The 23,147-nt window shown below is 43.3% G+C and overlaps 1 protein-coding gene across 4 annotated transcripts in view; it reads right to left on the bottom strand.

The window, feature by feature from the left end:
• The window catches only part of Klhl5 (kelch-like family member 5), a 67,919-nt gene that overhangs the window by 3,360 nt on the left and 41,412 nt on the right, over window positions 1-23,147 (bottom strand). For 3 of the 4 annotated variants that reach the window (XM_006250959.5, NM_001047093.1, XM_039091924.2), the window contains 7 exons: window positions 21,993-22,189; window positions 17,460-17,672; window positions 9,989-10,175; window positions 5,734-5,958; window positions 3,511-3,673; window positions 1,855-2,067; window positions 196-367 (listed from right to left, as the gene is read on the bottom strand). In XM_006250959.5, coding sequence (XP_006251021.1) covers window positions 196-367; window positions 1,855-2,067; window positions 3,511-3,673; window positions 5,734-5,958; window positions 9,989-10,175; window positions 17,460-17,672; window positions 21,993-22,189 — 1,370 coding nt within the window. Of the gene's footprint in view, window positions 1-195; window positions 368-1,854; window positions 2,068-3,510; window positions 3,674-5,733; window positions 5,959-9,988; window positions 10,176-12,608; window positions 13,601-17,459; window positions 17,673-21,992; window positions 22,190-23,147 lie in introns of those variants that run through there. The other variant, XM_039091923.2, reaches the window with a different exon arrangement.

Consider the following 23,147-nt stretch of genomic DNA (forward strand, 5'->3'; position numbering starts at 1 on the left):
CCTCCATGCATGTGCTGACAACCAAACTTCTGTCCTCTGCAAGAGCAGCAAGTGCTCTCTCTCAATGGCTGAGTTGTCTCTTGGCCCCCACATTTGAGTGAGGCATGTCAGTGCTGGATGAAGTTGAGAGGGTCTTATGGAAAGATGTTTCCAGGAGAAGAGAGAGGTGAGGCGAGGAGAAACGAAGCAGCGTACCTGGGTCCATTCATTGGTCTGGGGGTCATAAGCCTCCACTATGTTCAGGTAGGTCTGTCCGTCATAACCCCCAACAGCATACAGCTTGTCACCAAGTAAACACACGCCCACCGCATCTCGGCTAATGCTCATGGATGCCACTGCAGTCCACATGTCTGTTTTGGGATCATATCTGAAAGACAAGTTTACAACTCGAGCTGACATTGCTCTTGAAATATTTGGGGCACAAACATTTGTCTTGCAAGTCTAGCTTCTGTCTGATCTCTGACATAAATATGTTGTACACATTTTAGAGAAAGAAAGATCAGCATTTTCCTAAAAACACCAAACTTACAGTGTTAAAGATTCATTTAGTAGGTACAGCACACTTTAGAGGTCAACATATACAAACTGCTTCAAGGCTTCGGTGTCCTCAGTGAAAATGTGGGCAAAGCAGTATATTAAGCTGTGTGAGATGACTTAAACTCTCAGTTATGGTAGCTGTCCACTCTTTCTTGCTCTTTTAAAACTAGAATTGCTCAATGGTGTGGTTTAAAGGGTGGATAGACATCATGCTAACAGGCCGTATTGCTTCTGACGTTTCTTGTGTCAACACCTGTCTTTTCTTGGTGTAATGAATCACACTAAAGACTCCTGGATTTCCTTCCTGGACCATAGCACGAGCAGGGTTGTGATTACCTTCTCCCACTACAGAGGAGACGCGGCAGCAACACCAGGCCTGCTTGTTAATAGAGACTTCTGAGTATCATCTGAGCCTGGATCAGGTCTGACCACCTTGTAATTTACAGTTACTTCTCTAAGTAAGCACTCCAACCTTAAACAATTGGACCATTCTCATGTTTTGGTACTCACTGATTTCATATTCTTCTTTCAGATCTAAAATCCTTGCCACTGCCCCAGCGCTCTGTGCAACCTGCTCCTCCCACGCCTTCTCCTCTCTAGCACTCCGTGTGACTTGCTCTACCCAGACCACTTCCTCTCCAGCTCTCTGGCTCTCTGGCCACACAGGTGCCCTTCATATCTCAGGCGAACCATACATATATTTCTGTTTTGGAGCGTTCACACATAATTCTAGTGATTCTTTCTATAAAATGCATTCACTTCTGTCTTAAACTAAATAGAAAATGCATGAAGACTTGACCGGCTGGCCAAATCCTCACTGTTAAGTCGTCCACTAGGCCTAAGAGCTGAGTTTTTTAAGACTAGCATATATGACTTGCTTAGGCCTTTAGGACTCCTAAGAACTTCTAACTTTTCTTTATCACCTTCTAATATTTCATTGTATATCAGAACGGCGCAGCTCTGTCCCCACCCTTCGCACTTCTCACTTGGCTTCCCAGCCCTAACTCATTCTTTCTGAAATCTCAGCTTCTTTGCATTTCTGGTAAGGTAGAACCCAGCACAAGACAGCTGAACAATAAATGCCTGTCCCAGTGGGTGTACCTCAGGCTCACTCCCAAGGTAACGTATGAGGAGACAGGAATCCAAGTGTGCGGTTGGGAGACAGGTAGAGAGACAGCCAGAGAAGACAATCCAGTGTTCTCAGAACTGTGTGGAGACCATGCTGACCGGTGCTCACTAGTCTTATGACGTTGTCTGGAAGTGTGTGAAACTGTTTGTTTGTTTGTTTGCTCTTAGCTTTCCTACACAGGAAGTTACCTCTCCACACAGTCCGAGAGCCTGGAAGTCAAGTTGGATGTGGGAGCATCGTGCCCACCGATGGCATACAGCAGTCCATTCCAGGTCGTGACTCCTACACCGCCTCTCCTTTTTGACATCTGGGCACACAGTGTCCATTTATTGGTATGAGGGTCAAAGCATTCTACTGACTTGAGGCAGGAACTCCCATCGCGGCCACCAACTGCATAAAGTCTGTAAGAAGGAACAAATGTGGTGACAGAGAAGGCAGTGCTGGGCTCAGACTTAGCACAAGTGGCTATTGCTGTGACAGCTCACTGACTAAAGTGTCATTGGTGATGCAGCAAACTGACGGCACTAAGAAAGAAGATATGCTGCCAATGAAACGATACCCACAGTAGCCATCTAAAGTGATTTCCACGTCTGTGCCCATTAGGCCCTTACAACACTAATGCAAAGGACTTAGCACGTGGCCCCGAGGAAGCAAGAGCTTAGGCAGAAATTATATTCCTTGTTTTGTTTTTCTGAGCCAGGGTCTTACTATGTAGCCTCGGCTGCCTTAGAACCCATTCCATAGACCAGCCTTGCTTTAAACTCAGAGTTCTGCCTCTGCCTCTGGAATTAAGGATGTGTGGTAACTCTACCCACCATCTTTTTTTTCTTATGGCATAATTAAACCTTCCCTCCTCTCTCTATCTGTAAGTGATGACACGAACGCCATGAAACAAAGACATTAATTATAAATCATCTGGGGGTTTATTTTATGGTGGAAGAAAGGGTGAGAAGGTTTGTATTTTATCCTTGCACAATTGAGAACTGTGAGTGAGGACCCCGTACAAATCTGTACATTTACAGTAGACAAAGGGTAAGCAAATGTGTTTTCTTAAATCCATTCTGGGGTCACCAGTCTACCAAGCTAAGAAAGAAGAAACAAAAGTAAGGATGACACAGTGAAAATGATGGACAGGATCGTTAGGGAGGCAGTGAGAGAGCACAGCACCGAGAGAGCACAGCACCGAGAAAGCACAATACATTTAATTTTTAAATTTATGTATCAGTGTTTCCATTTTCATATATGCGCATATACATACTTTGTATGTATGTGGGTATGTGGGTTTGGGGGTACACATACATGTGCATGTGTGCACATGTCGAGCCTAAGGTTGATGTCACATATCGTCCTCCATTGCCCTATACCTTTTCCAGCAAGGCAGGACTCTCAATCAAACCCAGAGCTCCTGAATAAGGCTAGCCTTGCTAGGTGGCTTGCCCTGGTGGTGCCCTGTCTCTGCCTTTGCAGGCTGGGATGACAGGCCGGCAGCCGTATTCATCTGGCGTTTGCATGGGTTTTAGGACCTGACTGTGCTCCTCATTTTTATTCAACAACCGCTTTAACTGCAAACATCTTCCAGCCCACTGTAGCACTTTAAAAAGAGCACATAACTTCAAAGGTGTTTAAACCACCAACCAGATGGTTGCTGTTCAATTAATATTGGGTGTTTATATAAAACGTATCCACTCCAAAGCAGCATTGTGCAGTCCCTTAGCTACGTGCAGTGAGGGGTGTTACGGACAGGGGTTAGAGGAAAGGCTTCATTAATTCATGCAAAGAACTCTAGCGATAATAAATAAATCTGGTTTATTGGGACCGAAATAGAACTTCAAATATCTTCTTACTTTCCACTCAGTACTGCCACACCTACTGTGCTCCTGGGAGTGGACATAGTGGCAACAAAATTCCACTGGCGGGCCTGAGGGTCCCATCGCTCCACAGTATTCAGATAGCTCCAGCCGTCGTGCCCTCCGACTGCGTACATGGGGCCTTCCAGTACCGCCACACCTACCAGTGGACCAGGAAGAGAGAAGGACTTAAATCTGCTCAAAGCTCGGATTTAATCAAAATGTAAGTGCAATAAGTCTGAAACATGCAATCGTGACCAGTCACAAATAGGCGAGGACTCTTGTCTCCCTCAGGGCTTTTCTGAGGTAGATGGGGCTGAACCAGCACTGTGATTCTCTTCCTGAAAATTAGAGACAGTATTCTGAGGTTCAACAGGGGAAAGTTATTATGCACGTACTGCCATTTCCAAAACCTTCAGTCCTCAGGTTTCCAATCTTTTCTTTTCCCTCCAGGACTTTGGAATCCTGGGATTTACTGTAGCTGAGTCTGAGACCACGGCCTTGTGTTTATTGGTATCATCATCAAGGAACAGAGCCAGAAAAGGTCTCTTAAGTTTATACTGTTTCTACTCAGGAGGCCCTCCATACAACACGCCCTTGTGGGTCAGTACTGTCTTACAGGACACAGATGTGAAAGACATCAGGTGTGTGCCAACTTAAACCACGGAACAATGTAAGGGAGGGCAGAGGGAGCCAGGACACATGTGTGACATGTCAATAGGAGAAGCACGGGCGCCATTAGAGACCATGCACAGAGCAGGAGACGGCACAGCAACTGCGTTCGACTGAGCAGGTAATTGGAGGGGAGAGGACGGGAGACGAAGGAGTCAGGAATAACATTCTCTGACTTTATCCCTCAGAAGGGCTTCCTTCAGATTTCATTCTGAACGGGATGGAGTCAGCCAAGGATTTCTTGTCTTTCCTCAAACTCATGATCTTCCCTCCTGTGCTTCCCAAGGGCTGGAATTACAGGTGTGAACCACCACATCTGCTTAAGTAGAGCAATTTTTAAAAAGATGTATTTATTTGTTTTATTTATGTGAGTACACTGTAGCTGTTTTCAGATACACCAGAAGAGGGCATCAGATCCCACTGTGAGCCACTGTGTGGTCACTAGGAATTGAACTCAGGACCTCTAGAAGAGCAATCAGTGCTCTTAACCACTGAGCCATCTCTCCAGTACCCAAGTAGAAGATCTTAAGAAGAGGTATGACATGATTGTGGCCAAAAACACCTCTGTAATTCAAACCTAGGGATCTTGGCCAAGTTGGACAAAAGAGCCACCACTCACATGTGACCCAAACTAGCATATTATTTCACTTGTTTTATATGTGTGTGTGTGCGCGTGCACCAATAGTACTGGCTATTGAAGACTCATACACACAAACACACGCAAAATATACTTACACATATTTAAATTTGCATATATTACCAATTTTACAAAATATATCCAATTTCACATATACAAACTATCATTCATCAAAGGCCTAAAAGAAGGGCTCACTTAGTCCAACTTCTTGAATGGTGGATCTGAAAATACAGTTTAGCAGGGAAAGTCCTTCCTAAATGAAATCTTCATGTAATTCCCTCGCATGAAGAAATTTAAAAACTTCCTAATTAACTTCATCTTGTAAGATCAGATGTATACAATTTACCTATTAAAAGCAGATGGCAGCCAACAAGCATTTGTTACTCTAGCTACTGGGTTCCCACCACCCTGCATTGCATACAAATGGTGTCCGTATATGCATTCAGGTAAACACCCATATATGTAAAAAAATAGAATGAAAAGAAATGCCTGCATGTTTGGTTTGGGGATGTGTGTGAATTCAGTCATTTCTGCTTAAAAACCATAATAGACACACACACACACACACACACACACACTTTATCACTATTGCTTTTCATATAATATAAAATGATGGTTTTAGTGAGCATTTAACTGGGCTACCTATGTCAATTGCTAACACAAAGCGTAACGGCAAGAACATGGCTTGTCAGACCGGCGTGCTTCCCTGATTCCCGTGGATCCGATGATTTCCCTTTATGGAGTTCCATTTACGCACCTGCTCCTGCTCTGCTTTCTGCCTCTCAGGTATGAGGGATGCCTGGCAAGTGATGCTGACTGAACCCCTCACAGGTCTCCTGCCTGGTGCAGATGGGAACGACGCAGTGGCAGCCTGACGCATGGCTTCTAAGTAGGTGTGCAGATACACTTACCCAGCCCGTGCCTGTGTGTGGACATAGGCGGCATCACACTCCAGGTTTTTGTTTTGGGGTTGTAGCACTCTACGGTGTTCAAAGTCTTCAGCCCATCTCGCCCTCCGACCACGTACAGCTTGTCATCTAATACTGCGACACCGAACTGTAGCCGCCTCCCGTTCATGTTTGCCACAGGAGTCCACATATTGGTACGGAGGTCATATTTCTCAATGCTTGTTGCTCCTTAACAGGGACAAAGAGAGTTATGAGACTACAAACTCCACCACAGCCATGTTACAGACACAGAAGTAGGGTTTATCTTGTGGTGTGTGTGGTGTGTGGTGTGTGTGTGTGTGTGTGGTGTTTTTCTTTGTCGCTCTCCACTTGGTTTTTCAGAGGGGTCTCTCTGAACCCGGAACTCACTGTTTTGGTTAGGGTGGCTGGAGAGGGGGCTCCAGCAACCCACCTGTCTGCCTCCACAACAATGGGATTGCACGAGTGTGCCAGCTCTGTATGGTTTCTGGGGATCTGAATCGATAGCAACACTGTTATTGCATCTTATGAAGCACCTGCAGTGTGGCCTTTGTACCCGGTGACCTCTTCTCCCATCATTCTCCAGGCCTCAGCATTAAACCATCCAGCAGGAAATGTTCTTTGTTCAAAGAGGCCAGGAAGACACTCAGCAGTGGGAGGAAGTGCAGGGCAGCGGAGTATCATGGAAGTCAGAGGTACAAAGGTTTACAGCATCAGTCTGATAACAGTATCAACTGCACAGGAAGTAGAAAGCACAGAACTGGCTCCGTGGAGGGCTTTTGGGAGGACGCCTTATCTGAGTGGCTGAGATGTGGTGAGGAAGAAGTGCAGGGAGGGGGCAGCAGGGATTATTCTGAGGAGTCCGGCCAGTGTAGACAGGGTTCTGGGACAGGCCGAGCGAGGCCGTCTCCCTTTTCAGATCTGGATTGTTGGGTTGTTTATAGAAGTCAATGGAAGGGTCCAGGGGAAGGAAACCGGTGACCCAGGAGATAAAGGAGACAATTATTTTGTGGGTTCTGGAGGAAAGAACGGTAACAATAGGGTGGGGTGGGGCTGACTCCACACAGGGGAGGAGGCACCAGCCATGGCAAGGAGGAAGGACAAAGGTCACCCGGCAACCATGCTGTGGGAAGTGAAGGGAGTTACTACTCAAGGGGTTTACCATGGAAAATTCCAGAACTCTTGCTCTCTAAGACGTGGGACAGTGGAGATTTAGGAAAAGGTAAAAGAAAGCATCATTCTAAAAAAAAAAAAAAATCTAACTCCCAATTATGCCGAGCTTGAGTCTTTTTCCTCTCTAAGCTGATAATTTACCAGCCTGTTCTAGCTTTATAAAGGACTCCAGTGACAGCGAACACTTACTCCTCAGGCTTGAAACAGCAGACCTTCAGAGCTCCTCTGCTGATGAACACTGGAGCGTCTGGCCCCACATGGATGCTGTGTCCTCATACTTACTGACCGGCCCCACACGGATGCTGTGTCCTCATACTTCCTGACTGGCCCCACACGGATGCTGTGTCCTCATACTTACTGACCGGCCCTACACATGGATGCTGTGTCCTCATACTTACTGACTGGCCCTACACATGGATGCTGTGTCCTCATACTTACTGACCGGCCCCACATGGATGCTGTGTCCTCATACTTACTGACCGGCCCTACACATGGATGCTGTGTCCTCATACTTACTGACTGGCCCCACACATGGATGCTGTGTCCTCATACTTACTGACCGGCCCTACACATGGATGCTGTGTCCTCATACTTACTGACCGGCCCCACACATGGATGCTGTGTCCTCATACTTACTGACCGGCCCCACACATGGATGCTGTGTCCTCATACTTACTGACCGGCCCTACACACTCTAAGGTTTTTGAGACTGACACCAAGTCTCATTCCACCTTCGTATTCTCACAGCGCTAAACAAAATCCCTTCTAAATATCAGTTGGTTAAAAGTAGTGTTTACTTTGCATAATCTTTCTTTATAATATTTGGCAATAATATTTTATTCATATACTTAGATTATATTCATGTGTAAATTATCAAGATTGTATGCATTTGATTCTTCACTCCAACCATCACCTTAAAATCTTCTATCAAATAAATTTAAATAAAATAAAAATCGTCTTTCATCAAGGAAAAAACTTCTTCATAGATGAATTTTCAAACTTTCTTTTGGTTTTGTGTAGGATTTTGTCATAAACTGGGAACTCAAAATTTAAAAATCTAAAATAGTAACATAAATAAATGTAAGTTTGTGGGTGTGTTGGGGGTGGTAGGAGTTGGGGAGGCACAGTGGTTAAGAGCACCTAGGTCTAATTCCTAGCACCCACCGGGTGACTCATAGCAGTTTGTAATGGAAGGGTAGGGAGGGTGCAGGATCTACTGCCCTCTTCTGGCTTCCACAGGCACTGCATGCCTAGGGTCACATTAGATGAGCCGAGTTGGCCAGTGGGGCTGGAACAGGTCTGAGAGCAGGACCATGAGAAGCTGAGACTGAGAAGCATAGGCAAGTCAGAGAGCTTCTGTCAGGGCTGCAGGCATCTCCTCTAGGAGGATGGGCAAAGATCAAGTACACAGAGAGGTCCATAAGAACCCAGAGCCTATAACAGCCCCTCATGGGCATGGGCTTCAAGCTCTAGTAACCACTGCTGTCAGGATGGTACAAAGATCTGCCAGCCACCTATAACCAGGTTTGGACCCCAAACATTTGTGTTTAACGTTTGTTTGTATGTATGTATGTATGTATGTATGTATGTATGTATGTATGTATGTATGACTTTTTTCTTAATTAGAGTAAAAAGTCAAAGAAATGGTAACCCTGTAGCCCTAAATATTTCAGCAGATCTTCCTCAGAGCAAACCATTATTTTTAAGAGTCATAATACAACCATCGAGACCTGGAAAATTCACATTTACAGTGCTTTTAGCATTTTCTTACCAGTTTCGATCATGACCTGTATGGCGAAACAAGAGAACAAAACCAAACAACAACAAAAACAAGACAATACAATAGTTGACATTCTTCTTTGTGTTCCATAATTTGGAATGAAGTCTGGTCTTTTTCTTTACTTTTTAAAATTATGAGTATGTATATATGGATGCATGTGTGCATATATGTATATGTATATATGAATATGTATATATGGATGCATGTGTGCATATATGTATATGCATGCATGTTTGTGTGCACGTACGTATGCATGTATGTATGTGTCTCTCTTAGTGTATACACATGCACACTTGTGTAGATGCCTTCAGGCTAGAAGATCTCAGGTCCCCTGGAGCTGGAGTTGCAGGTAGTTGTGAACTGTCTGATGTGGGTGCCGGGACCTGAACTCTGGTCCCTGCAGTAGCACTGCTCCTTAACTGCTGAGTCCAGTCTCTAGCTCCTAAGTCTATACTCTGAAATTTATCTTCTGGCCTCAGCATCTTTAATATTACAGACAGTCTGTAGTGTAGAACAGAGACTGTATCCTGCAGAACGTCTACTGGGTTGGACCTGTGCTTTCCCCATGACTCAGGTGACTTCTGGAGAGCGGGTCCTGTCAGAGCACTTGCTGCTCGGTCTCACCCCTGGCAATGCCAGCCTAGGTCTCTCAGTTGAGGTCGTGCATCAGTTCTCAGTGCTTGTAAAGACAGCGCTTTACCTTTTGTAACAACCAAGAAGTTGTTACAACCAAGTGCTCCACAACCTGAATCTCTGACTGTCACAACTTCTCCGTGAACTTCTGACTTTCAACTTAGAGATGCTGTGTTTTGGTGGCTGCCAAATGGTTAACCTTTCTTTCTTTACTTTTTTTTTCTTTTTTTGCTGCAGCACTGGGGATTGAACCCAGCGCATCATAGTGTGAAGTGAAGTGTTCCTGCTGAGCAAGATCCCTAGCTCAGACTAGTTACTTTCCCTAACCTCACCTTTCTCTATCAGTTGGAATTGTGCTGAAAGAAAAAGCTTTGTGTCACTGTGAACTCACGGAGACTGATTTTATGTTATCTTCATTCACATTAACTACTCACTTGGACACTCAAATTACTTTAAACTCAATGGAATCTCCCAACAAGATGTCTTCTCTAGCTTTGGCCTGCCCTTACCATTCCTTGAATATTTCTGGCACTAAGGTGCTTTCTGGTCCCATCTTTTCCTGTCCTTATCCCACAACCAGCCATTTCTCCACAGGGCCTCTTGGTAGTATTACGTATTACCCTCTGTTCCTCTAGATCAGAGATTTTCCAATACCCTTTGTTGAATCCATTCCTCCGACTGCAAATAATGTTCCGACAGTTGACTTCCGAGGCTTTGTCCGAGGACTCTGCAACATGGGCCGCCTCTCAGGTAATAAATGATACTTCATCGCTTCCATGATAAGTTTCTGACATTCTATGTCATCCCGGAAAAGTGCATTGTTTTCCATGTCTGCCAGGAACTAGAAGAGAGCAGAATGTATGTACAATGAAGATGTATGAGATATATATTTTTTGACTCGTTACTTTGTCCTGCTGATCTGTTTATTTCTAGGATTTTATTTTATTTTCGAGACAGGGTGGCCCTGGTTGGCCTGGAATTCATGGTGTAAAGTAGGCTAGTCATGGCTAGTCTCCTGCTTCAGTATCTCACGTACTGAAATCATAGGCAGCAGCCACTTCCGCGGCTTATGAGTGCCCCTGCTTCATGAGTACAGGGAACAAAGGCTCCTCCCCTTCCCTGTTGCTGTTGTTTCTGAGGTAGGAACTCATAGATTCTGGCTTTGAACTTTTATATGCCCCAGGCTGGCCCTGAACTTCTAGTTCTCCTGCCTCTGCTCCCAGGTGCTGAGACTACAGGCAAGGGCTGCCACAACCAGAATATCTGTGCCTTCACAGCATTGGGGTTCTGAAATCTGATATTTCGGTCTCCCCTCATCAAGTTTCACGGTGTTCTCAGATATCTGAGGTTTAGTTTTCCATGTCGGTTTAAGACAGTCATCTAGTTCTCTCCCATTATCTTGATTCTCTTGGCTTTCTGGTGTGGATGGTGCTAAGTTCTTTTATTAGTTATGGAGAATATCAGATCTTTCTCTTCAAGGAGGTTTCTCACTTGTATGACTTCCTTTACTGTCTTTGCCTTCATTTTATTAAATCTATTCTTACATATGTAATTATTTTTATTGCTATTTTATTACAGTTTTTGGTCTTTTTTAAAAAAAGTTTTTCTTTTAAAAATGTTTTGCTGGAGAAGAAAAAAAAAAATGTCCCAGTGATTGGAACTCGTATTAACCTGGTCCTTTCCACTCGCCCCAGCGATAGCTGCTATGCATTCGCCCATCATCAAGTAGGGATGGTTTGGCATCTTTTCCTGGGTGGACATCAACTCTTTCAGATTACGGCTTTCTGTTGCCCAAACTTTCAATGTAGTGGTAAACAACTGGATAAAGTAGGACCTCTTTGCTTCTGGCTGGACTTAGGTGGGATTGGTGCTAACTATTCTGGACAACGGTGGCTATAGCATGCACTATGTGGTCCATTTTTATTTAAGCTTCCTCCCCTCCCTAACTTTAGTGTTCAAATTACCAACTGTTAGCAATTTTTCCTCAAATATTTTTCAGACATCTATTGATAAGAACATATAAGCCTTTTCCTTTTAAGCTAGTGATGTAATGACTCCCTTGATAGGATCCCTGATAACTGTTAGTTCTTGGGAAAAATTCCCCCGTCCATGGTGTATGTCCTTAAAAGCACAGCATATATGCATTGCTGTCTAATCGTAGGATACACATCAGACTCGGTCCAGTTAGATGATGTTTAGTAAGTACTAACCAAATGGAAAGGAGCATTTCTTTCACCTGAGGCAGATCCCAGAGCCCTGTTCCTGTTCTGCCACGCCCATGCCATCTCCTGCCCCAGACACTAATCTACTCAAACAGATTTGTCTTGCCTGTGGATTTCGTATAAACAAAACCAACATGCTCTCTGCGCCTCGCTTGGTCTACTCAGCATATTCTTCAGGTTTGTCCACGGTGCAGCATGTGTCAGTCTTGCTTCTTTGCTGCTGAATTACTATTACCAATCAATTCTAGTGATTGGATCAATTTCACTGTATCCATCCAGTAACTGATGGACGCTTCGTTCGTTTCCTGTATGGAACAACTATAAACAAATCTGCTAAAGTTGTATGCACAGCACACAGCTGTGTAGATATTATTTTTGTTTCCTCTTGGGTAGATTAACTAGGTGTAATTATCCTTAACTTTAAAGAAACCTCAAGGGTTGAGGATTTAGCTCAGTGGTAGAGCGCTTGCCTAGCAAGCGCAAGGCCCTGGGTTCGGTCCCAGCTCCGGAAAAAAAAAAAAAGAAAAAAAAAAAGAAAAGAAACCTCAAAACATCATTTCAAAACATCTGTACCATACGAACATTCTATTAGCACCTTTTGAGGTCTCTGTTTCCACACACACCGCCATGCCCATTTTAATCGGCTGCGTAAGGAGAAAGTGGGCTTTATTTTGCATTTCTTTAATAGCTAATAATGCTGGGAGTATGTCCAGGCTTTGATAACTGAAGAGAGCCAAAGTTTCCAATAAAAGTTATAAAAAAAGTCCGTGGCATTTGGTAAGTGTGCATTATAAACCAAAGGCAAAATAATCCCAGTGAGACACAAGTCTCATGACTTGGGCTGCTTTTCTCCCCGTGCTCACAAAACATAAACTCGCCACAGAAGTCATTAGTGGATATGCATTGAGTTGGCTTATTTAGACTAATGTTACTGTTTGTATTAGTTCTGATATAATTACCCAAGTGCTTTCTAAATAAAAATAAATGCAAGATAAAATATAGGAAGTAATGTCTCAGGAGATCTTATAGTAACCACAATATGACGTAAAACATATTTCTTAACATATTGGTATGTTCTGTAGTTTATTAAAAGTGAGGTTTGTTATATTTAAGTAAAGAAGTGAGAATAGAAAAATTATAAAGCAATTAATTCAAGAACAGTATTAATCAAGTATTATTGTAGCAGGTTTGCTATTGTTCAGGAAATTATCATGATTGGCTAAACTATAAAATATTGATTCTAATACACTTGCATTTTTAGGAATTCCAAATGCCTTGTCGGCCATAAACAGTGGCACACTATTAACATGAAAGCATTTGAAGAGACAGGCATGTTGGCTGTGTAGGTTCTTGACTCTTGCATTTGCTTCTCATGAGTGTCTCTAAAACTGTCCCCTCAAACACATAGAAAGAGACTTAGCCACAGTGCATAAAACCTGGTCGGCTCTAAAGGGTAGGGTGTCTTCCCCGAAGCATCAGTGGCTGTAGCACTTCTTCTTCTTGAATTTGAGTCAGTTTCCAGTAGAACGCCACCAAAGAGTAAACCACAAACACTTCCTTTTTGATTTTCCGATTTCTTTGGAAAGTCATGCAAAATGATCGATCACTTGGGAGATTGGGGAATGGCTCAGCTGGTAAAATGCTTGCTACACACGTATGAACTTGAATTCAAAACTCTACTTCCCCCACAAAAGCGAGGGACCAGGGCCTGCATCTGTGACGTCAGCACTGGTTGGACTGGAGACAGGTGGATGCTCACTGGCCATAATGACCAGCTCCTGATTCAGTAAGAGATCCTCAAAAAAGGTAGAAAGTGGTTGAGAAAGGCAACTGATGTTGACTCTGGTCTCTGTATGCATTCACACATTCATGCATGTGCATCTGCAGAGACATGTGCATACATACAAACATACATAGCACATACGTGTGTTTGCACACACATAAGCAAAAAAATGTTTTACAAAAGATCATTTCAGGGTTGATGAGATGGCTGAGTAAAGTCCTTGATGTGCAAGTCTGATGAGCTGAGTGCCAACCCTGGAACCTATGTAAAGGTGGGAGAGAACATACCTCATGACGTTGTCCTCTGACCTCCCCATGCACACTGTGGAGAGTGTGCCCCTCCCCCATCACACACATACAAATTCACATATGAATAATAAATTAAAAAATTTTTTAAAAGATCACTTGGGTGGCATGTTATAATTATACATATATAATACATATAATATATATTATAAACATATATAATGTATATTACAAATATATATAAATAATATAAATATACATATTATTTCTTACAATGTCTACTGTTGGTGATACTATAATAAAATTAATATTTGGAAGCTGAATCCCTTCTAGCTAGGGCTCAAAGTGCTTTGTCTAACATAAAAATCTCATTATATCATTGAGAAAGCATGATTTTGCAAGTATAAATTCTCTAGGTTATTATACCTAGTCTCAGTTCTAAAAATAGTAATTACTTGATAGGCATTTGACAATTTTAATAATTGCTATATTTTCTGTATGTAAAACATACAGAATTTAACTTCGGAATTCTACTTGGTAATTGTGTAATTTTATCTTTCACGTTTATCACCAAAACCCAAATCCAAACCCCTAGAACTTACAAGTACTCCTAACTGGGAAATCTATAACACACACACACACACACACACACACACACACACACACACACACACACACACACACTCTTCCCTGGGAAATTTATTACACCCCTCCCCCATGACTCAGGAACACTGTGGAAGGGGGCCAGAGAGATTATGAAAGCCAGAGCTGAGGGAAGGCTGCCACAAAATAGAGTTGTGGATACAGCAGGGCCTTTGCCCTCATGAGCTAACACATCTGTGGCTGCCGGCACAAGACCTGCACAAGCTCAAGCTCAAGCCAGTCAATACTCCAGAATGCACGAAAGGAGAGGCTCATGAGGCTCTCTCCTTAGCTGAGGGGCTTTAGGCAGGTGACAGCCAGTGAGGGAGGCACAGTCAGTTTTCTACAGCTATGTGGAACACAGTAGACTGTCCATGAGGGTCTCCCTCCCTCTCTCCCTTATTCCCTCTCCCTTTCTCCCTCTCCCTCTCCCTCACCTGTGCTGGCCCTTGAGCCTATGCCTGTGCATATGTGTTCCTTGAGGAGTAGAAGGGAGTAATGACAATCATCTAAATACATTGTATCATATTTATATTCACAGTTACCAAAGGTGGGGGGGAAACAGAGTAAGTGTTACATATTGCAACTTAGTATTATCATTTTAAGAAAGAAAAACACGGCTCAGAGCTCAGAGGCCAAGTACCTGTTGACATTACCCAGGCCACTGTAGCCCAACTCAATCATATTTGCTCCTCCATTACCTCTGCTCAGCCTGGACAGGGCTCTCAAATCTAAGCAGGCCCCCAGATCCATGGAGGGCTGATTAAATCACATGTTTCTAGGGCCCAGAGTTCTGACATGAAGTCTCATTATTATTTGTATTTCAAAAAGTTCCCAGGCAATATTGATCCTACACTTCAAGAACCACCAGGCTAACCCACCAGAGTCTCCTTATCTGTGTAGCACCTGATGACATAACACTTCCTCCTTCTCAGTCATAGGATTGAGACCTAGTAACTCTCACTTGACTAGGATGGTAATGGCCACTGAACTTCAGTGGTTCCCACAGTCCGTCCCTAGGACTTTCGCATTCTCCCTGACCAGAATCATTCTTTTGCTTTGGATTTCAACATGCTGGTAAGTTTTCCCATTTTTTCTTCTTAATAGTGAGAGAATTTAAGATTTAAAGTGCCAAGCAATTTTGGGAAAGTTATTCTCCTTCCCCTTCCCCACACTACATGTTATCCCTCACTCTGCATTCTTTGTCTCAAATGACTTCATGTTCTAACCGCATTCTACACACAGGGTTACTCTGAGCCCTTCTATTCCAGTCATTAAGTTTTGTCAGTTTCTGGTAATTCCTCTCTGGCACTGCCTGAGTGTCTACTTCGCCTGGCTGAACTCTGACAGCCTTTCTAATGGGTTTCTAGTGTTGACCCTGATTCTCCGCAGTGCATTTATGGTTGCTGTCGCCTGAATTACATTATGCCATTCCTATTATAAAATCCTTCCATCCTTCCTCTTCGCTTTTAGAATAAAGTCCAAACTTCTTGATATGGTGAAAGGTTCTTTACAATCTGCTTAAATTCCTTCTCTAGCCCCATCTCTTAACATTTTGTTTTGGGGCTCTAGTCACATCCCATAGTGTATGCTCATAGCAGGGCACCATCTAGTCTCTTTCCTGGAAACCCCCCCACTTTTGATGACTAGTACAATGCAGATCACACGACATCTAAGGACCGTCACTTTGGTGCTCTGTCACTGTTATTGTTTTGTTCCTGGAGGGCTCCTCCTTGTTTTCGCTTCTTGCTCCCTTACCTGTCATGACCTCTTCTTAGTACATTATAACCACACCTCGTTTGTATTCTGCTTCCCCCTAACTATACCCTGCAATTGTATACACGGTGTGTTTAACAGACACACTGTGGTCTGTGGAAAGGGCACAGAACTGTACTTGGGATCAAACCCTAGCTCTGGCCCTCAGGAGCTCCACGTTAAGCCGAGCAAGTGGAGCCACGTTGAGAAGGCTCAGGAAGCACGCAGCTACTCTGCGCTTCTGAGCATTTGCTTTTACTGTGTTGGCCTGGTCCTTCGCTTGTGCCCCACGTGTTGGACTAGATGATCTCCTGCTTTTCAAGTTTAAGGACGCAGGGAGATGTTCTATCCCTAAGTTCACAGGGACAGGGATTTTAAATGCTGGAGGGAAGTGTGCCTTATCACAAGCACCCTTCAAATTGCAGAACTGAACGGTTTCCATGCTGTGTGGTTACACAGGATCTTTCCAACATCGAATAAGAGTTTTCATATTTTATTTTCCTTCATTTAGGAAAGAATAGGAAAGAATATCTGCTAGGAAGCAAGGAAATTTAAGTGCTCTCTTTAAATCTGATTTCAAGAGAATTATTTTACTGTTATTTCTCCATTCATTCATGCAGTTTCACTGTAAATAGGGAGGGCTGATCGTGAAGCCTGGGCACTGACTTTTGTTTTTGCTAGATAGAGTGCGAACAACAACTTCCACTCACAGTAGCCAGAAATGATGCATTATCTGCAAAGTGAATACAACAGGCAACATTTGAGGCACTTTAAATAATACGAGAGAGAGAGGGGGGGGGTCAGGCCTGAATCAGCGAGCATTCTCACCTTCTCTGCTTCCAGGTCTCTTTCTCTATTCAATGCCCGAGACCGACAGAAGAAAAAATGCTGGGAAAGTCTCTCTATATTCCAGTGAAAAATGTACAAGGGAGAAACTGTGCCAGTATGTGACAACTGACAACTCTGGATGCGCTGTGAGGGGCCTCTTCACTCTGGAACGGTGGCCCTATATTTATAGCACATTTTGTCTCACAGGATGCATTTCTCTCACCGTAATCATGGCAGTCAGAAAAGCAGTATCTCTACTTGGTCAGAATCAATGTCGTCTCTGCTTCATGGATAGGGAGACCGAGGGGCTCAAGCATTAGAACTTCAAGAGCTTTGATCACAGAACCTAGTAGCTAGTGGCACCTTACATTCATGTGACAATGAGTTGATCTAAACTTTCTGGCTTTTAGTACTAAGTTTCCTCTAGTTAGAAGAGTAGATATATAGTAGAGTTCAAGGTAATTTCTAACTCAGAAACCAAGAGTGTTACTTAATCAATGCAATTTAGATAGCTCAACCCTCTGAACTACAAAGATAGCATTTATTAGTTTAATATCTTCTGAGCTATACAATCCACACGAATGCATATATAAATTACTTTGACCGACTAGCCAAGGACACATACCCATGGACGAGTGCCTATTCATTACCTGTGGTGCAAGGAGAGGTAGCCTAATGTAAGCCAAAAGCTTGCTGAGATCTTTCTGTCTCTGCTCCAAATCGTGCCGGACCCAGGTGAGAAGTGCATTCAGTATGGTCTCCTCATTGGGAATGTTCATGTCGTCACTGGCCAAGAGCTTGGCAATTTCATTGGCTGGGAGTAATACAAATTCCTGGTTTCTGATCACTTCCATGAAATGTTCCTAGAGGGAGAAAAATGGCAAGTAAATGATATTGTTCCTTTGAATCACCACTCTTTTAAGAAAAAAAGCTCAATTTCTTATATCAGGAATAGAATAATTTGTACTTTAGACACAATTTTATACTTTAGACTTGTTAGGAAAGAAAGCCCAGAAAAACCCTAACTTGTATCCCTTTTTAAACATGTGTGAGTGGAAACCTTGACAGGAAATTACACAGGCAACAACACTATGAAGTGGAAACACTGTCAGATGAGACATTGTGAGGTGGGAACAGTGTCAGACTACAACACTGTGAAGTGGAAACAGCATCAGATGATGACACTGTGAGTGGCCACAGTATCAGAGGAAGACATTGTGAGGTGGGAACAGTGTCAGATGATGACATTGTGAAGTGGGAACAGTCAGATGAGGACACCACGAAGTGGACCTATGACATTTATTTAGTGCTTTCTTCAAGTTCAGGAGTAGTTTTGACAAGACTTCTGAAGGAAGATTGAAAAAGGTGAAGTAAAGAGCAAGGATGAGAACTAATACAAGGCTTATGCACGTTAGGGAGTTTAGGCAACAGTGAAGGTGCCTCTGACCCAGGAATTGACTCCAGGCTGGCCAACTAAGACAACACTGGATCAAAGTCCTACAGCCCGCTATGGCAAAGCATGAGTCCTTAATGTTACTTTTTTTTATAACCAAAGTGGCTATTAACGTTTTGTTCTAGTTTGTTTTATTTTAAAGACAGGGTCTACCTATGTAGCACAGGCTGGCCTTGAACTTGAGGTTCTTCACTCCTGGGATCATACGTGTGTGTCACTACAGATAGCTCACAAACACTCCTATGCTGTTTAGACAACCACCCAGGATTTCAGATCTATGAGGAAGACTTGAATCTTTCTAATCTGATTTATGCCAAGTTAGTTTGCTTTTAGCAAAAAGAGCCAAAGCAAAACTGTTAACCTAGCACATATTAGGAGGGGCACCTTAGACTGCCTGTGGCTGAGTCCCGACTGTGATTTGAATGGACACTAGAAATGTCCCAGGTGTGAAATAACTTGTTTATCACTATTATGTTAACTAATCTGGAGAGAAAGAAATCTCTTCTTAAGATCCTTTATTTTTATTTTAAAGTATGTGCATGAACACATGTCTGTGTGTGGGTGCAGGGGCCTGCAGAGGTCAGAGAGTAGAGTTACGGATAGTTATGAGCCATCAACATGGCGCTGGGAAATAAACATGGGTCTTCTGCAAGAGCAGGGCACAACTGCTGAACTCTCTTCATCCTGAAAGAAAGAAAGCTTTCTCTGTTTTGAACTCCACAAGTCTTAGTGCATGAAGAGCTTACACGGTGGATAAAAAGGACAAGTCTGTACAAGCAATCTCGTTAGGTTTCCCTTCTACTTCCTAACTATCTGCACATTATCAGCATACAATAGGGAAATCTATCTAAATCAGAGCTAGAGATAAGGCATATGAATAACTATCTTCCATATTGAAATGAGAATCATATTTTCCATTTAGCCTGTGGTAACCCAAGCAAGAGACTGATCTGAGATCTATCTTGGGCTGACATTCCTTTCCACAGAGTCTTAGGAGGAAAGCCATTCATGAATAATTAACTAAATTCAATTGCTCCAATTCATCATGATTTGTTAAAAGATACCAAAACGCATCTACTTTGGGTGATTGATTATCATTTTCAGGAACATATTTTAATAAGAGCTCAGTGCTGGAATGGCTTCAAGCAAACTGCTCTACTCAATTGCAGACTGACATTATCAGATGATTCGGGAACACACAGCAAGAGCCAAAAATGATCAAGCCTGGGCGGAGGCTATAGCTATAGCTCAGTAGTGAAGTGTTTGCCTGGCGTAAGTGAGGCCCGGCATTCGACACCCGCCCTGCAAACCTCTCAGCCATTTAGGGCACTCGTCATGTTCACTCTTAATGAACACTTTGCACAATGGGGACAAAGCCAAATGCCTGCTGATACTGATTCCCTCATCCTTTCTATGGTGAAGTGGCCCAAAGTCTGGTATGGGAAGTTGTAACTCAGTGACTATTAGGTAGGCAACATGAATGTGGGAGAAGACCATATAGTTGTATGCAAAGGTATTTAATACATACTGTTAGGTGGGAAGTAAGAAGATGCATTTCCGGCCATGGTATGGCCAGCCATGATGGCACACACCTGAGATCTCAGCTCTAAGGTGCACAGGGCTGTGATTTGAGGGTCCAAGTATGGCACACTGGATAGGCCACACCTCTGTACAGTACTAGTGTGACTTTGCTCCACTTTCCAACGGTAGGAACTGCATTTCCTCAGCAAGAGGAGGCCACTTGGAGAACTGTTGGTGTTATCCACTTCAGAGAAATGCCCTTTCACTCTCGTGTCGTTTATATCACAGAAAAACAGAGTTTTTTTAAAAAATAGATTATACAACACTATTAGAGCAAGTTTAAACACAGAGTTCTTCTCAGAAACACGGTTTTGCTCTAAAGGAGAAAAATTTGATGATTTTGTGAGTTTTCTAGGCTCAGCAATAAAATTTAGAATTTTTAAAAGATGAAACATTCACATTTACTCACTAAGACTGACATGAAGTAGTTAGAACGATAAAAGAATCTAGAATGTTCTTTCCTCAGGTGAAATGACATGTTCCTGGTCATGTTCAGCGACAGTGAGAACTGGAACGGAAGCTTCCAGTCTCTAGCGTCCCGAGGAGCTGTTACCTGTTCCTGCCCAAGAGTGTGCAGGACGTCTGAGCGTGCCCTACTGTCACACACTAACTGAGCCCAGCAGAACAGCACTACCTTCATCCGTCTCATATTTTCAATCTAGGAAACAAGCAGGCTTCAACGTATCAGACACTTGCTAGACTTACCCTTTCCCCCTTCAGAATTGCTTTTAAGCAAATGAAATTACTGAGGGATTTATTTAAACTGAAGATTGAATTTTGCTTTACATTCTTATTCAGTTCCCATAGCAACATTCAAATCAGACGACCTGCCTCTAAATTACTCATTGTTATTAGAGTTCCATCGCATATCTCTATTGAAGCTAAGTAATGTCAAGTAATGACCTTGACATAAAAAAAATCTGCTGCAACTAATTGGCTATGAAAATAGCTCTAAAAACATTCAGCTCATTTCAATTGGATTTGCATCTGAGTGTTAAAGCAGCAATCATGCCTATACTGTAAACAGCAGGAGTGACCTAAATGCATGCAGATGTTTTCACATGCATAAAATGTATAAGAGAGAGATGTTGGGCCAGAGAAAAGGGATAAAGGCACTTGCCGCCAAGCCAGAGGCCTGAGTTCGACTCCTCCGACCCATGTGGTGGAAGAAGAGAACTGACTCCTGCAAGGTGTCCTCTGACCTTTACGTGTGCACTTGCTCAAACACATATGCAGTAAAAATAGAATATGAACAGCCAGGCACTTGGGAGGCAGAGGCAGGTGGAGCTCTGTGAGTTCCAGGTCAGCCCTATGAAGACTATGAAGTCCTCCAGGACCCTGAAAACCACCGTGAGTCTCACACCAACCGAAAGGCTGGAAAATGGAAGACGAAGAGGAACTAAGTAACAATTCCTCAGCCTTGAATGTTCAAAGTTACACATCTGAATAGCTACACATGTCCGCCAGCCAGCGCTCGTCGTCTTTCTTCTCTCAGCAGCTGTACTGCTCTAGGGAAGTGGTTAAGCCAACACTCTGTAGTCACTGCGCTGCCAGGCCGTCCATTCCTAAGAAAACCAGCCTCCGCTGCCGTCCCCCTCTGTTGCTGAGACTGAAGGCAGGTCCTAAGAGACTCCATCAATACGCCCTATTCCCTTGCTATCCTAGATCAATCCACGGTCCACTATCTCTCAGGTTGCTGAATCGGAACTTCCTCTGGTTTACTTTGAACACACAATTCATCGCAGTTAGTGGGAGCATTGTTTTCGCAAGGTGACAAGCATTTGTGTGTAATCAGAGGCGTCTAAAGTAGAAGGTTTCCCATCCACCCTTTTACCCTTCATTCTCCTGCTTCCACTATGGCCACCATCACCAGTTTCCCCAGTGACCGTGAGACAGATCTGAAATTCATCCTTGTGCTGTAGCAGAATGTTTAGGAAATCCTGCTTTTAAAAGCAGCGCACCTGCCACCAGGGTTCTCCATCGGGAGTCACCTTGCTTGTTTTCCTTCCCAACTTGGTGCTGTGTCATAAACTTGAACTTCAAAACTTGTGGCAAAGTCACATGAAAGGAGCAACATGTAGCTAAGTTTTCAGAGGCAAGACGTGGGCCGGGGACGAGAGGACTTTCAGATTCTCAAGAGAATACATACCATAGTGTAATTGTGAGCCACTTTATGCAAATCTGTGCAGCCTTGGGCATCGGCAAAAGACCGAATCCCAAGGCAATTGGACGGGTGGAGCTGTTTCATCAGAAACTTGCAGCAGGCTTCCACCACCTGGGAGAGCTGGAGAAGGCATGCCGTGGACAGCAGACACTCGATGTTCTCTTCCTTCAGCTCAAGTCGGCCTGAATAGAAGGAGATTCATTAATGAGGGAGTGTCATAAATCCTGTTTTTAAACAATAACGGATGCTGACACGATTTCTAAATAAGAGCTCATTATACAATTACAGATCTAGAAGGCTTAAGAGTCCAGAAAGAAAAACAAAGTATTAAATGTGAATAATTGTATCCCTTCCTGACCTCTGCTTAAAAACAAGAATGGCCTGTTTTCAGAATTTTTAAACGTTGCACTAATTAGTAACTAATATCTATGATGTATAATTCTTAAATTTTAAATTTAAAATCTGGCTATATTACATGTGTGTGAGTACGTGTATGTCTCCGTACACACACGTGCACATGTGTGCACATGGAGCCAGAGGAAACTGTCTTGTTCCACCACTCCTTTGCTTGATTTCTAAACAGGGCCTGTTGCTGAAACTGGCACCCACGCTCTTCTACTGTGGCTGCCCAGCCAGCAGCATCCTGCCTCAACCTTCCAGTGCCAGGGTTACAGTACATACACCACACCCAGTACTAAAGTGGGTGCCAGGGAGCTAAAGTCAGGTCCTGTTTGCAGAGCATCTAATCCTATCCATCCAAGAAGCCATTTCCCCAAACCCATCTCATGCTGGTTTTCTATAAATATTTTAAGATACTATTAAAGGAGAGATGGCTCAGTGGTTAGGACTTGTGTGCTGCTCTTCCCAGCACCAGTCACATGATTCACAACTGCCTGTAACTCCAGCCCCAGGGAGCCAATGTCTCTGGTCTCCACAGCCACCTGTGTGTGTGTGTGTGTGTGTGTGTGTGTGTGTGTGTGTGTGTGTGATCATTTCTATAGGGCAAAAGTAGGCCACAGCAAAACACACAATTATAAAATCTTTAAAATGCATTATTCAAAAGCTTCATTGTGATAATTGTTTTAAAGGTTTAACAGAGATTTTAACTAATAAAGAATAGTATTCTTTATTCAGAGGTAG

This window comes from Rattus norvegicus, chromosome 14, assembly GCF_036323735.1.
Source record: "Rattus norvegicus strain BN/NHsdMcwi chromosome 14, GRCr8, whole genome shotgun sequence".
Lineage (NCBI taxonomy): Eukaryota > Metazoa > Chordata > Mammalia > Rodentia > Muridae > Rattus > Rattus norvegicus.